The sequence below is a fragment of the Drosophila erecta genome, unplaced genomic scaffold (assembly GCF_003286155.1).
Source record: "Drosophila erecta strain 14021-0224.00,06,07 unplaced genomic scaffold, DereRS2 tig00000000-arrow-pilon, whole genome shotgun sequence".
Taxonomy (NCBI): Eukaryota; Metazoa; Arthropoda; class Insecta; order Diptera; family Drosophilidae; genus Drosophila; species Drosophila erecta.
Genome location: NW_020825194.1, coordinates 16256011 through 16270022, shown reverse-complemented (window position 1 = coordinate 16270022; position 14012 = coordinate 16256011). Strand labels below are relative to the sequence as shown.

General features: G+C 42.1%; 1 protein-coding gene across 1 annotated transcript; it reads left to right on the top strand.

The window, feature by feature from the left end:
- The first annotated feature begins 10039 nt into the window (after nucleotides 1-10039).
- LOC6553555 lies at nucleotides 10040-11346 on the top strand. Its single transcript, XM_026981881.1, has 4 exons — nucleotides 10040-10127; nucleotides 10225-10355; nucleotides 10739-10899; nucleotides 11066-11346. The coding sequence occupies exons 2-4, from the start codon at nucleotides 10265-10267 to the stop codon at nucleotides 11126-11128; spliced, it is 315 nt and encodes a 104-aa protein (XP_026837682.1). The 5' UTR covers nucleotides 10040-10127; nucleotides 10225-10264; the 3' UTR covers nucleotides 11129-11346.
- Nucleotides 11347-14012: the final 2666 nt, after the last annotated feature.

Below are 14012 nucleotides of genomic sequence, written 5' to 3'. Positions count from 1 at the left end.
TTGCCGATGCCATTGGGCTTCAACTCCCACTCGCCGAGTCTATACGTATATACAGGTATATCCGGCCACTTTTGGGCAAATACATATGTACACCTTAAATCGCAGAGGTCGATCGGAGGAGAGAAATGCTCGCTGCTCACTTTTCACTTTATTAATTGCACAAGTTTGCAATTGTTTTTTGCTGTCACTTTATTTTTATCGCAAGCGCACTCTATAAGTGAGTGTTTGTGTGTGTGTGTGTGTGTTTGTAGGTGTGCAAGTGTGCGAGTGTGCGTCAGCTCAAAGTTGCCAACTGCAATAATTTTTGCGACTTCAGCGATTTTTTTTGCCACTTGAACGCGTAAAGACAGCCCCCCAGCATTTGCAGTGGCAGCCACTCAAGGTGGAAGGAACCCCTGTATTTTTTATCCCCATACCGCCCTTTGTAATATTGTAGCATTTGTCTTTTAGTGGAAATCTCTTTTTGAGTGTCTCTCGCTGTGGGGAGGAGGAAAAGCAGCCGGAGAGAAGGAAAATCGTGGGAAAAGGAGCCACACATACAGATAGACTCAAAAATATAGTTTGAAATTGTATATATTTTAAAAAACTATTTTTTCTTTGCACATTTCAGTGATGTAAGGGACTTAATCAATTTTCTCATTAGTAAAATTGATCCAAGTTTATTTAAGCCAGCGATAGTAAAAACATTTCATTCTCAGTTCTGGTGAAATTTTTTGTTAAATTTAAAAAGTTATATTGAATTCGATAGCTTTGACAATAATAGCAATTTGTATTTTTTCAATCACCTCATTTATCACATATGCATCCTGATTTCAATTACTTTTTCTTTCATATAATTCAGCACTTTGATGCGAGTACAAAAACATTTTTAATTGATTTTAAAGCTGACTTTCAGTTTTTTCCAAAATGTGTTAACGCTGCTATTTTTTCGTTCACTTCTGTACATATATTTGCATATAAATGCTTGGCGGCATGGGGCAAAAAGCATTTGCATGTGAAAACAATTGTAGCAGCAACCACACCTCCTGCCTCGCCAAGAGCCATAAAATAAATAGCCAAAATGATAATAAGTTTAGACATAGACAAAAAACTTCAGGCCAAATGAAAAAGTGCAGCGGATTTGGCTGCAAAGCTTAAGCTGTTGTGAAATATGTGTGGCATGCTTTTAGGCTGCATTGCCAAAGAGAGCAGAGTGGCGGTGAAAAAAGTGTGAGAAAAGCGGCGAAAAGTGGAGAAATGGGGAAGGGCGAGATAAAAAGAGAAAAAGAGAAACAAGCAAGTTGGCAAGAGAAATGAAGCACGCACAAAGCCAAACAAATTTGATTTGATTGCTTTGTCAGGGCGGCCAAAAGGCGGGAAAAGCGGAAAAAAGCGTGCGGGAAAATCGCTGGGAAAATCGGCGTAAATGGGGATACATGGGGATCACAGCGTGATAGCCGCGGCTTGCGGTGTTTTATGGCGCCTCCTTTTTAATGGCTTAATGCTGACGCCAAACAAATATAAAACAATTCGCATGCGACGCTGCCATCTCGCATTGCCAGCTAATTTCAGTTTATGTCTGTCATATTTCTTTTTACATCCACAACCAAGCGCATTAAAAGCCAAACCAGCATGACTCCCACTCGAAGTTTCCACCTGCAGCTCCATCTTCAGCCTAACTTCAACTTCAACTTCGGTCGTAGTCGCAACTTCACCTTCACCTTCCCCGACCCCGTCCTCCCACCTCCCACCGATACACCTGACCCCCCAACCAGCCCCACTAACCCATACCCTTTGACACGCCCTGGGCTGCCATTAACATTTAAGTAAATTGATCAGCACATTTAAATGCGATCACGATGATGATGGCGAACCACTGGGCCCAATTAGTGGCGTGCTGTGTGCCGTGAGCTTTGAGCTGCTGCTGGTAGCTACACGGTGAAAAATGTGGTATTCATTGTGGATTCATTTATTCATAATGCTAACGTTACAAGTAAAAAAAGGACTAAATTTTTACTTACGCATGACTTGGGTCGTAAGTTATTATACACAAATCTCAGAAAAGATACAGAATGAATAAAAACTACATACTTTTATAACTAATTATATAAATGCATATCTTTCCAAGACGCAGATGATCGTCTTACATTATTGAGGTATCCCATGCCTTTAAGGAAAGTATAATATTTATTGTTAATTATTTTTCGACGGTGTACCGCTTGGCTGCTGGGTGGAATGCAATACTCACGACAGCCAACGTGCATTGAATATTTGCATATAAATTTCGGAGGAAAACAGATAGTTTTGGACTCGTGGAGCGGAACAAGATATGTGCGGCTTTGGAGAATACGGCTATATGTCTGAATACATCGCTAGTCCCAAATCTGGTGGCATAAATTTCTATGGGAGGTCAGGGACTTGGGGCGCAGGGATTGGGTAGATGTGTTCGTAAATGCGGCGCTGATAGTCAACATATTGGATATAAATTTAGACGAACGTGACACAACTTAAGTCATAACCTAAATAAATATCACGCAATAATGAGGGACATTTGCGACAAAATAACAAAATATCACAGAATATATTGAAACATGCCTGGCTCGACCCAAAACGGCGATGAAAAACAAGCAAAACGATGTCTGCCCGGCCTAATGTTTGATCATTTTGCTTGGCAATTTATTTTATTGGTTATTGCATTTTAAACCAAAAAACACAAAAATACTCCATGGACCACGCACATTGGTGCCGCTGCTACGTGCGTCTCGCCATTTGTTTGTTTTTAATGGAAATCATTTTTGCATTTAACAACATAAACAGCCGGCCTCCTCCAAAATCCCGAAAGTGAGATGCTCAGTCAGTCAGTCAGTCAGTCAGTCAGTCGTTCAGTCGGAGCAGCTAAAAAGTTCAGATTCGGTAAACAAACAAAAGATGGAGGGGCGATGTCGATGCCGATGTCTGCCCATCTTATTATGGTAGAATGTCGATGGCAGCTGCACCTGTCATTGCTGAAATAAACGATAAACAGACATGGAGTTTTAAATTCTCCACTCCCACCACCCCCAACTCACAATGGCCACGAAATTTATGTTTGGGATCAAAAAGCTCCCTAGCCTCTGAACTGTGCAGGTGCTCGGAAACGAAATACCTCAGATGGGGGTACTACGAGATTTATTGGCTCGACCAAAATATTTATGAATAAATTATCAAACGGCTTTTGGGTTCGCTGATAGACGAATGGCAGTCTGAAAAGGGAAAAAATTTCCCGATGAGTGATAAGATCTTTGGGTAACCTCATTTTATATCCATTAAGATACTAGTCTGTCCGGTCTTCATGAGCGTCCAAAGCTGAATTTTATAGTTTTATTTTAATGAAATAAAGACATTTTTCAGAAGCCAAGTGAATGATATCTTGTTACTCTTAACGGGAGCTTAAAATGGGCTGGTTATCTACACCTATTTCTAGCTCCATGCAATTAAATATTTCCTTAAATTCGAATAGCTTAATGTCGGCATTTTCGCTTTAAATTTCTGTTTGCCTTGGCTGACCATTATTTGTTGCTTTAAATCCATTAATAAATAAAATATGCACATTTGATAGGAATTTATAAATGTGCAACGGAAAGCAAAATGATGATCCTAAAAGAGGAATTATTCACGTTTATTTAAGCAATTAGCTTTGATAACCCCTGCCATGTGTTTATTTTGAAAATAAACATGTGCGTTGAATGTCAAAGCGAGAATAATTACAAGATGGTTGATAAAGGGCGAAAAATGATACTCTTTTAAAGATTTTCTATTGTTTGAAAAACGGTATTGGTCAGTAAAATTTTGTTATGGATTCTCTCACCATTAGAACTTTAGTATTTTCACGCTTTTCTTGCCGTTACACAACGGCCCATTTCCAAGAATCCCTTGGATGTCACAGCTTAGCACCTCTCTTGTCAGACATCAATACCTCTGATTTATGTCTGGATTCCAAGCACCGTAACACCTCCGTTTAGTCTCAATTAATTCCTCAATAATTTATTATGAGAGCAATAAATATTTGCTTTTTTATGCCTATTCGTGTTTTTCCATCCATGGTGCGTCTGTCAAACGAAACGCCACGCATGTGTCTGTGTGGAAAAAAGTGATTTTATTTCGATTCTCGTTTTCATGGCTGGGCCACACATAATTCCATAAAATGACAGAAACATGTGTACAAATTTGTTGCCACAGACAGATTGAGATATCTACGCAATGTAACTACATTTGTTGCATCGCCAGTTGGCCATAAACAAATTCGGGGCGAATCTTCGAGCCATTCTTGTCTGCTTCGGCTTCAGATACAAATACAAGTGTACATGTGTATTTGCAGATACATCTGCAGATGCAGATGCAGAATGGAGATGCAGAAATGCAGAAATACAGAGCTCCAGCTTCAGCTAAGCTGTTTACTTATAGCCGGGGGCTAAAAGTGGGTCGTTTGCCGGTCGTCTGAAGGCGGCTGGGAAAACTACTACTATGAAATCTACGACTACGACTACGACGACGATGCTGGGTCTTAAATGTAGCGAAACTAAGCTCAATTTACAGTTCAGCAAGCTTTTGATTGCTGGCTGATGTGTTTATTTGATTTTAAATATGCCGCTTAAATATTTTGACTCTTTATCAGTGGGCATTAGCTCACTATGCTGCTTCCGTTGCTCCGCCATTGTTTTCTTTGTTAAAATCCGAATTCGAGCGTTTTCTCAAGTGCCCAACCGGGTAAGCGGCTTAAACGCCTTCTCGCTTATGGATTTTCGAGAGCGCGCATTTAACAAATGATTACAAGCAGTGCAACAAATTGTTAAAAATAAATTATCATTTTATTATTATTTAAATGCCGAGCGGAAACCGAGACCAGCTGGCACCATTTAAAGCGGAACGTCGGGGCCATAATTTAGACCCGAAAAAGCGTCGAGGAAAAGTGTGAAAAAAGAGTGGAAAAAATCGACCTAAGCGATGCGCACTTTTTACACTGCAGTTTTCCGAGTGTGCTGTATGTGTGTGTGAGTGTGTGTTGGTGTCGTCTGAAACTACAAAAGACCGCATTGTGTGTGATTTATACACCTTAAGCTTCGATGAACGCTATTACACAAACAGCCAGCGTGGAGTTAGAGGTGTCCCAGCTGCCCTTTTTTCTACTCCCTTTTATTTGGCAAGTTGGCGCATAGCCACCAGACAAAGCGGCAGACGCCGACGTTTGGCGGCAATGAAGCCATAGCCATGAAATGGAAATGCATTCAAGTGTGTTTAAGCCGGTGCAGCTCCCCGCCGCCTTTTAGGCCAACTCCCACTCCCTTCTGGCCATGGCCAAATACGTATGCGACTTCAGATAAGACGTGCTCGATAGAGTCCACAGAAAAAATGAACTCATTTTACGCCTGCATCTTTGTGACTGTCGAGCCAACCTTTCCCCATCCCGCCATCTATTATTTCGGACACTACGAGAAATAATTAAGGTTAAATTAGGATGAAACGTCGAACGAGGGCAATACTGCATTAAGTTTGATTATGAATAATAATTTTCAGGAGGATCAAACATCGAACGAGGGAAATACTGCATTAAGTTTGATTACTTTACATATTGAATACTAAGCAAATATTAAGTGAATATTTCCGAATGTTTTATGAATATTTCACGACAACTTTTTAAGTTCATACTAAAGGGAATGAATAAATTATTATTAAAAAATACTTACTATTTAATAACTGAAATTTCTAGTCCCAAGACATCGAGTGCAATTTGTGTGAGTACTAACTAAGCTTAGTTTTTATACACTTTTTTTTTGAGTGTAGCTGTGTGTGTAGCCGGTTGACGTTAACAAGCACAAGCGTTCGACGGAATTGAAAAAAACCGTAGGAAGGAGTTTATCAAGTCAATTGAGACCTGCGACAAAAGACCAAGCACGGCAACAACAGTCGCCGCTCGTAAGCAGCAGCGGCAGCAGTGGCAGCATCATCAGACTGCTTTTGGTCGCAATGTCTGAATCATCAGCGTTTGGCAGCATTGTCGTGTGCATGTCGTCGGTATCTTTATCAGGAGGCGAAGGCTCCGCAAGCTCTGGAAAAAATGCGAAAAAATGCAGGGCGACAATATCATCAACCAAAGGCGGTGGAGGGAATGCTGGCTGCAGTTTTCCACTCGCAGATTGGCGGACAAAGGCGAGACACAGTAATATCGGAGAGGAATCTAATTTGCATGCAATACGATTTTTGATAAAAGCTTTTACCCCAACATCAAATAAAACGACAATGCAACAGCACACTTCGGAGTGCACACTGCAGATGTGTCCGTGCTCCGCCCGCACTCGACTATTCATAAGAATAACAGCCAAAGCCAGATAAGAAAAGCCAAAGACAGATATAGATTGGGTGGCGTGGGATGAGATGGTGCGGCGGTTGCCGCTTTTCCTTGGGGGGGCAATGCTGATGGGGATGGGGATGGGGATGGTGATGGGGATTTTATGGGTATGCTTCTCAAGACACCCCGATGGCAATCAAAAAGTGCATTTGCGTGTGCCGTTGCCGCTTCGCCTCGAGCTGAGCATTCGACTAACCCAATATTCGAGTATTGCAGCACCTGCATGCGAAAGTGCTCGACGGCAGGTAACTAGTTGCGACTCCCGGAGAAGTGGCATGAACTGCAAGTCACAATTTGACACATGATCCATGGCATTGTCGTGTCTGACACGCGTTTTATCTCCGCTCTGGGAATCTTTCGGATGCTGTGGGAGGGGGCGTGGCCGACGCCGGGGCGGGGCGAAACGGTAGGGGCGTGGGCGTGGGCGTTGGCGTGCACATGATGATGTGCATGCATGCGCTTTCCTAAATGATTTCCCAAGAATTTTTATTGGTGAAAAATAAAGGGGAAAGCGAAAACACAGGCGTCAGAAGCGGAACAAGAAATTTGGTACGTTTGGTTTTAAAAATATTTATTACAAAAAACTTTTAAAAATCTTTTTATCAAAAATCAAATTTTGAAAAAAAAAAATTGTTAGAGACATTCCACATTTAGAAATGTTTTAATAATTTAAAAAAAAAGTGTCGTTTAATTAATTAGGTAAAATACTATTTCGTTCTTGATTTTAAATATTTACTTTCAAAAATTATAAGCAACATTTTTAATTTGAAAAATATTTATAGCAACAAAAGTTAAAAATACTTGGCACAAAAATCTTCTCAAAAAAAACACGCGTAAGACATTTTAAATTTAAAAATGTTTCAATATTGTTTCAATATTAAATCATATAGCTTAATTAATAAACTCGAGAACAATATATTAAATAGAGATACACGTTTCTAAACCCTGTTTAATGCATAAAATACCTATAAAGCGCACCCAAAGTTTTCGCAGTGCAATCAGCAGCATGCAACAACAAAAACAAAAATCGATGGAAAGGGGGGGTGGGCGTAGGGAACTTTATTGGCGTCTTCAAATTGTCAACTCGAAGTTCCGAAGTGTTTTATTTTATGCTTTGTTTCTCATATTTTCCGATGCCTTTTGTTGTCCAGCCCGTTGTTTTATCGCACATCTGTGAAAGGGCTACGCCGGCTCTCAGTTTCAGTTTCAGTTTCAGATTCAGATTCGGATACAGCATGAATGTACGCATATGTGTATGGACTGTATACGTCGGATGGGCAATGGTTATGGGGCCATTCAGCTGGAGTTGAAGTTGAAGTCTATGACGATGGCTTTTTATTATGCGCATTTCGGGTTTTTATGCTTCGGTTTCCGGCATGTTTTCGTACACATATCTAAATATCGTACTTAAACGTTTACACATGTGATCGATGCGGGGGTGACTGGCAGCAAATTGAAATGGGGGACCCTTTCCCCTTTTCCCATTTCCCATTTCCCATTCACTCACTCCCTTCCCACCCCTCCCCCGAAACATTTAGCCAGCTTGGTGTCCAAGTGTCAATATTTTCCCTCTCGAGAAAGGGTTTTTAATGATGTGGCTGGCTTTATGGGCCATCAAATGGCTCCGTCAACACTTTGCCCAGTGTTTTGCAATGCATTCGATAATGCTTCGATGTACATTAAATCAATCATTATTTGTCTTACTTTATGCACACATCCAAAACGGGAATGGGATGGGCCTATAACATCGATAGGAAAAATGACATTAATCGCCTTGTTTGGAATTTAGAAACCGTTCGATTATTGCAAAATGCAGTGTTAATGTATTTGAGAAAGTTAACGTTTGTAATAATTTTGCTTATGTGCATACATAATGTTTTTCGATTTAAGCTAAGGTTGTGTATAAAAGTATTCCATCCGCATACAAATAGCATGCTGCATCTTGAGTCATTAGTCCGGAATTATTCGGAAAAGGACCTACGATTGGATGTAGATGAAGTCCCTCGAATGAAAAAAGCAGGATATTTAAATGAAATTGCAATGCTGTTCCTTCCAGCTGCCGAGAAGGGATGCAAAAACCAACTGAGAGAATTGGGAATACTTAAAATTCAAAGCGAAATAAAAACTTTTCTTTATGGCCGCAATTATAATTCGATAAAGCCGCAATCTTCCGAAACGCACGCGATGGGAGACCAAAAGAGCCAATTGGCATGACATTCGGAGACAGCCGAAAACTTTAACCTGGCCAAATGATATTTTCGTTGGCAGTTGCGTGCACCATGTGTATGTGTAAGTGTATTGTGATTGTGTTGGCCAAGTTGGTCGGATTGCGTTGGGGATGCTGCGGGTATCAGCTACAAAAACTGCCGCCAAGTTCATAACGAGCAATACTTTTTTATTGGCTTTTCCCAGCGCCAAGAACCCCTAAGGCAACTAAAAAAATTTACATTTTTATTAAAATCTCCTCTTTTGGCAGGCGAACTATATGTATCGTACTTGTATGCACACGTGTGTGTGTATGCGCCACAACCATGGGCTGAATAAAATTGAATTCGACTGTGATTTTGGCCAAATGGCAAAAGGGCAACAGCAGGACAGGGCAGGGCAGGCAGGCCGGGCCAAACTCTTAGCCAGACACAGATAGCAAGTGAAGGCATAAATTGGTATTTATTGAACAATACCATGCCCCGGGTTACTTAATTAGGAGCGTGCAATGTGCTTTCGAGCTGGGGTGAAATGCTCAAAGGTAAGCGGTAAAAACTCAAAGGTAATCTCAGCCGAATATGGCTATCTTGTCAGATACACAGGCACAAGCAATATTTGCTTTATTTGTTTAGAAAATTCGGCTCTTCTCACGCTCACTCACTGATTTATTTATCGCCTGTGGTCATGCGTTTTCCGGCTGCAACTAAATAACTCAAAAGTTATTAACAAAATGTTTCTTAAAAAAGTTGCCGGTTTGATAATATTCAAAATAGCTTTGGTATCTGGAAAACGTTAATTTACTGGTGTAAGTAAAAGGGAATTTAAACATAACTGATAGTTTAATCAAGTTGGGAAAAATGTCGGTTGTAGTCTGGTATACCGCATTTGTTATTTCCGTAAAGATTTAAAATAATTTATTTGCCATTCTGATATGTGCTTATGTCAACGAATTACAATTTATTAGATATCCCCAAGATCATTTCCCACCGTGTAAATATTGGTGGTTTTCCAGCTGAAAAGACGAATGACGACGATGACTCTAGGGTTTCCGCTGCGAGCCCACAGCTGCTAGAATTCATTTCGAACTTTGCAATATATCTACATGTATATGTATAATAAATTTCCATTTGGTCTTGTTGTTAGCCCTCCGTTAACGTTTAACCCCACGCAACCCGCCAGGCGCCCATGAGGCACGAGGCATAAGTTCAAACTGGTACGCGCCGCCTCAAACATGTGTTTATAGATGCCATGGATGCTGTGGATGCTGTGGATGCTTTGGAGCTGCCCCGTTTTTTCTCTTTTTTGGTGTGGGTGCGCTTTGTTTACATATTATGTACATATTTTTTGGCCTCTTGTTTTGCACGCCGTCGATAAGAGGGCCCCCCCTTCGTTGGCTCTGCCCCCTGGCCCATCGTTTCCTATGCGCGCTTATCAAAAGTTTCCCAAGCCCAAGCTGTTTACTTCAGCAACAATCTGCTGCCAGAACGGCGGAGCAGACTCGATTCCAGCTCAGAACCCAGTCCAAGAATCAGTCCGGGTTCAGCCATCCACACTCGGAGTGAGTTTTCGGCGCTTAAAGCGCTTAAGACCTTAAAGCGACTTTAATACAGGCCATATACCACAACATATACCATCGTCATCTTTCCGGGAAAAAGTCTGCGGCATAACAACTGCTTCCGCAATTGTAAATTCACAATGCGGCGCGCATCTCGATTGATTCCGTTCGGTTTCCTCATCCTGCTCCTGATTCTTCTGCTCCTCCAGCCATCGACGGTCGGCCACACACGTAAGCGATTGATTATGTATATATGCACATGTACATATTTACTCGTATGTACATCTGTCCGCACAGGAAAAAACCAAATGTCTTTGTTATATTGAAGCTAAGTTCTTCAAATTGTGTGGGAGTTTAATTGGTCAGTGATGCAAAAAATAACAATCTGCAATGGGCATCTGGATGGGCAAATCAACAGTTTGCTGGCCTTTGTCTTGCAAACACAAAGAAAGGCAGCTTGATGTGGAAATATAATTTAATGAAGTATATTTAGTGTAAACTGATTTGGAAAATCCCAATAAAGCGGATATGTAAGATGTGCATCATGCAACTGATATCTAATTTATGTTACATTTATTCCCTGTGCCTGCGTCCGATGATCCTTTGTGCCGAAGTGGGCCTCAGCTGCCAGACGCCCGAGAAGAGCGAAGGACGCTGTGTGCACTTCAGCTCCTGCCGCCTCGTCCTGCGGCACTATGCGATGTACAAGGAGCAGATGCCGCCGGCGGTAATGCGATTTCTGCAGAGGGCCCGCTGCAAGCCGAAAAACCAAGGCGTAAGTTGCGGGGATGCAGGCCAATAAAAGTGTCTGGGAAGAACAATAACCCGACGAATGGGGCTCTGATTCTAATGAAATTTCGCCTTTCTTGCCTTTTGCTTTATTCACATGTGGAATGCGCGCCGTATATTTGAATTTCTCCCCTGGCAACACATCAACAAAGTATCATTTGTGCTGCGAACTCAAAGATGTGATTCCCGCGAACGCCAACTCCAAGTTGAAGTAAATCAACTTCAAAGTGCCTCACGAGTGTGTATGTGCGTATGTGTGGACTTTGATCTGCTAACTCAGTTGGTAGCTTTTTGTTTGGGCCCATAACCAAAATGTTATGGCCGCGTGCGGCATCGCCTTTAATTATAATGTGTACACGAATTATGTATTAAGTGCGCCTTTCGCCAGTCCCGCCACGGCAACAGATGCTGGGACATAATAAAAATAAAAAGTTTAGCCTCAATCTTGACAGCTCTGCTCGAGTCTGTTCTTGTGTATTTTATTTAAAGCTCTGAGCTGCCAAAGCTAAGGCGCTATGAGTTGCCAAAAATTCCTGTGAGACAGCTGACGAAAATCAAGAGGGAATTTCAACATCATTGGAGAAAGTGAAGAGGGCTTTTCACATTCACGAGGAGCCAAATTAAAGGCATAAATAAATTTGAACTTGCAACACCTACTGCTGTTACCGGCAGTAATAGAAGTAGTACGGCATGGAAATAAATATTTGAAATACATACAGCATTTATTCCAATTACAATTCTGTCAAAAAAGATACCTCTGGACACCTGAAACTCTTTACCTGCCCTTGCTTAACCATCTTCATTTTAATATTTACTCGAGTGCTGGACCCTGAACTTTTGCATGCTCGATGTTTAAATTTTCCTCTTAGAAACAAACGAGGGTTTCCATTACACAAAAGCCGCCCAGCAAGAGCAGTTCATTCGCTGTTATTTAATTTTGATTTATGCTCGTATCTGGTGTTGAAACAGCCTCGGTATTCTCGGCATCCTTCTGATCGCCCTGTGTGCTCGCCTTAATGTGCCACATTTTAAGTGACATTCGGGAGACGCTAAAAGGCCGTCCAAAAATCACGCAACACTGAGATGATTTATGCGGAATAATTTCAGTGTGTAAATGAGGCAGACTCCGGGGCAGGCTGACCAGCACTGGTTGCACTCGGCTGGCTGCTTTCGCCAAGGAGTTGCAAGTGGGTTTGCTTTTTGGTCTGAACTTCTAGAGGCTGGGGCGTTGAAAAGTAGACACCTTGTGCGCGCACGCTGCTCGAAGTTCAAGCCGAGGCTTTCGGCCGCAGCTTAGTTTCTAGCTGATGTTGTTACTGGTGCTGCTGCTGAAGCTGTTGCAGTTGTTGGTGCAACATGAACGCGGCTGAAATTGCAGACAGCGGGCAGCAGATGATAAATGGCCTGAAAACACATTTGAGCTCAGCAGCTCGCCTTCTGTAGCCGCTGATGCTGATCTATTAGACAAACGCACGCCCAAGGCGTCTACATGGCCCCTACACATCTCCTCCTGCCTCCCGACCATTTGGCTATTTATGGAAAGTTTACCCCGAGATAAAGCTGGAAAAACGGCAATTTCCATGATTATTTTTGTCGCTTTTAAACTAAAAATTTCTAGCTGTCAGAATTTAAATGGGTGGCATCAGCTTCAGCAAACATGTTTAGGCCAAATGCAGCTGCACCACTCGCGCCGGCTTTGGTCTTTAGTCATCGGTGTTTGGTCTTTAGTGTTTAGTCTTTAGACTGGGCTCTCTGTGCTTGCATTGCTGGTGTTGTTGGTGTGGCTGTTGCTGTTGCTTTTGCTGTTACTGCATGCCGCATGCCGCATGCCGCATGCTGTTGTTGCTGCGGTGCAACAAATGTTGTTAACAAGCATATTTTGACAGCTCAACAAGATGTTGCAGATGCGCGAACAGCAACTATACAGATGCAACAGCAGCAACTGCTGCAGCAACGAGGCCATCTGCATATGATGCCTGCGTTTTAGCTGCCATAAAAGGCGAAACAAACGCAAGACAAACCATGGGCTATATACACACTATATACATATATTTATATAGGGGGTGACTATGGGAAAGTTGTGGCTTTCTACTCCAAATGGTGCACAAGCCTTTTGCCACCAGCAATTGAAGTTAGTGAGGCGCAGAGTCCATTGCATGCATATGTTGCTGTTGTCGCTATGGCAGACTACTTCAGAGCATAAAATGTGGAACATATTGTTGCGACTGCATGGCAGACTTGTTTTTAAAACCTATTTTGTGTGCATTTTATTTAGCATAGCAGTGGATTCAATAAAACACAGAAGCTCGAAAGGAGCCAGTGCGAGAAGCCAAGGAGGCAAGGCATCACATCACACGGCCACATCTATTTGCTAATTGCATTTCGTTGTTGTCGCTTCGGTGTTTGTTGTTCTGCGGCCACATATGTACCTTTCAGGCGCACTGTTCCATACACCAACCAACCATTATACCCACCATCCTCCACCTGTCACCTTGGTTAAATATCGCTTTGTTCTAACTGTCGCCACTGACACATCCGAATGTCTTGTCCTTGTCCTCGCCGCATCACATCGCATGGCATTGCATTGCACATCGCACAGCAACACATCAGATCACATCACATCACATCACATCACATCACATCACATAACATCACATCAGCTTGCATCGGGAAACTGGGAAAAGTGGGAAAAGTGGGAAACCGGGGAACTCCTGGAACCCCTGGAACCGGAGTTGCAGTCACTTCACTTCGCGGCTTGTCTATCACCTGGCCAAGGAAAATGCAATTAACGAGCGCCATCAAAAACGGCAAATGCCTGCGAACTGAAAGGCAGCCACACAAATGGCTGGTAGAGTGGCAAATTGCTTTACATATTTACATGCCAAATAAGAGCAGTGAATGTGAGCAAGATGCGAAAAAAGTGCAATCTAACTCATTTCTTTAGAGCTAGAAATCAAATTGAAGTATTTTTGTGCTTAAAGGACAAACAGGCAAAATGCAACCACAATTTTACATCAATTTAGCCTGGGTATAGCACAACCCTTTTGCATTCAATTGTTTAGAACGGTCAATTATGTTGCTACATGGTGCACTATGGTC

Excerpts from the sequence above, each read along its gene's own strand:
- LOC6553555 (XM_026981881.1), top strand. The coding sequence starts at position 10,265 with ATGCGGCGCGCATCTCGATTGATTCCGTTCGGTTTCCTCATCCTGCTC. Across the intron at positions 10,356-10,738 it reads ATCGACGGTCGGCCACACAC|TGGGCCTCAGCTGCCAGACG; the intron begins GTAAGCGATTGA and ends TTTGTGCCGAAG. Across the intron at positions 10,900-11,065 it reads GCAAGCCGAAAAACCAAGGC|TATCATTTGTGCTGCGAACT; the intron begins GTAAGTTGCGGG and ends ACATCAACAAAG.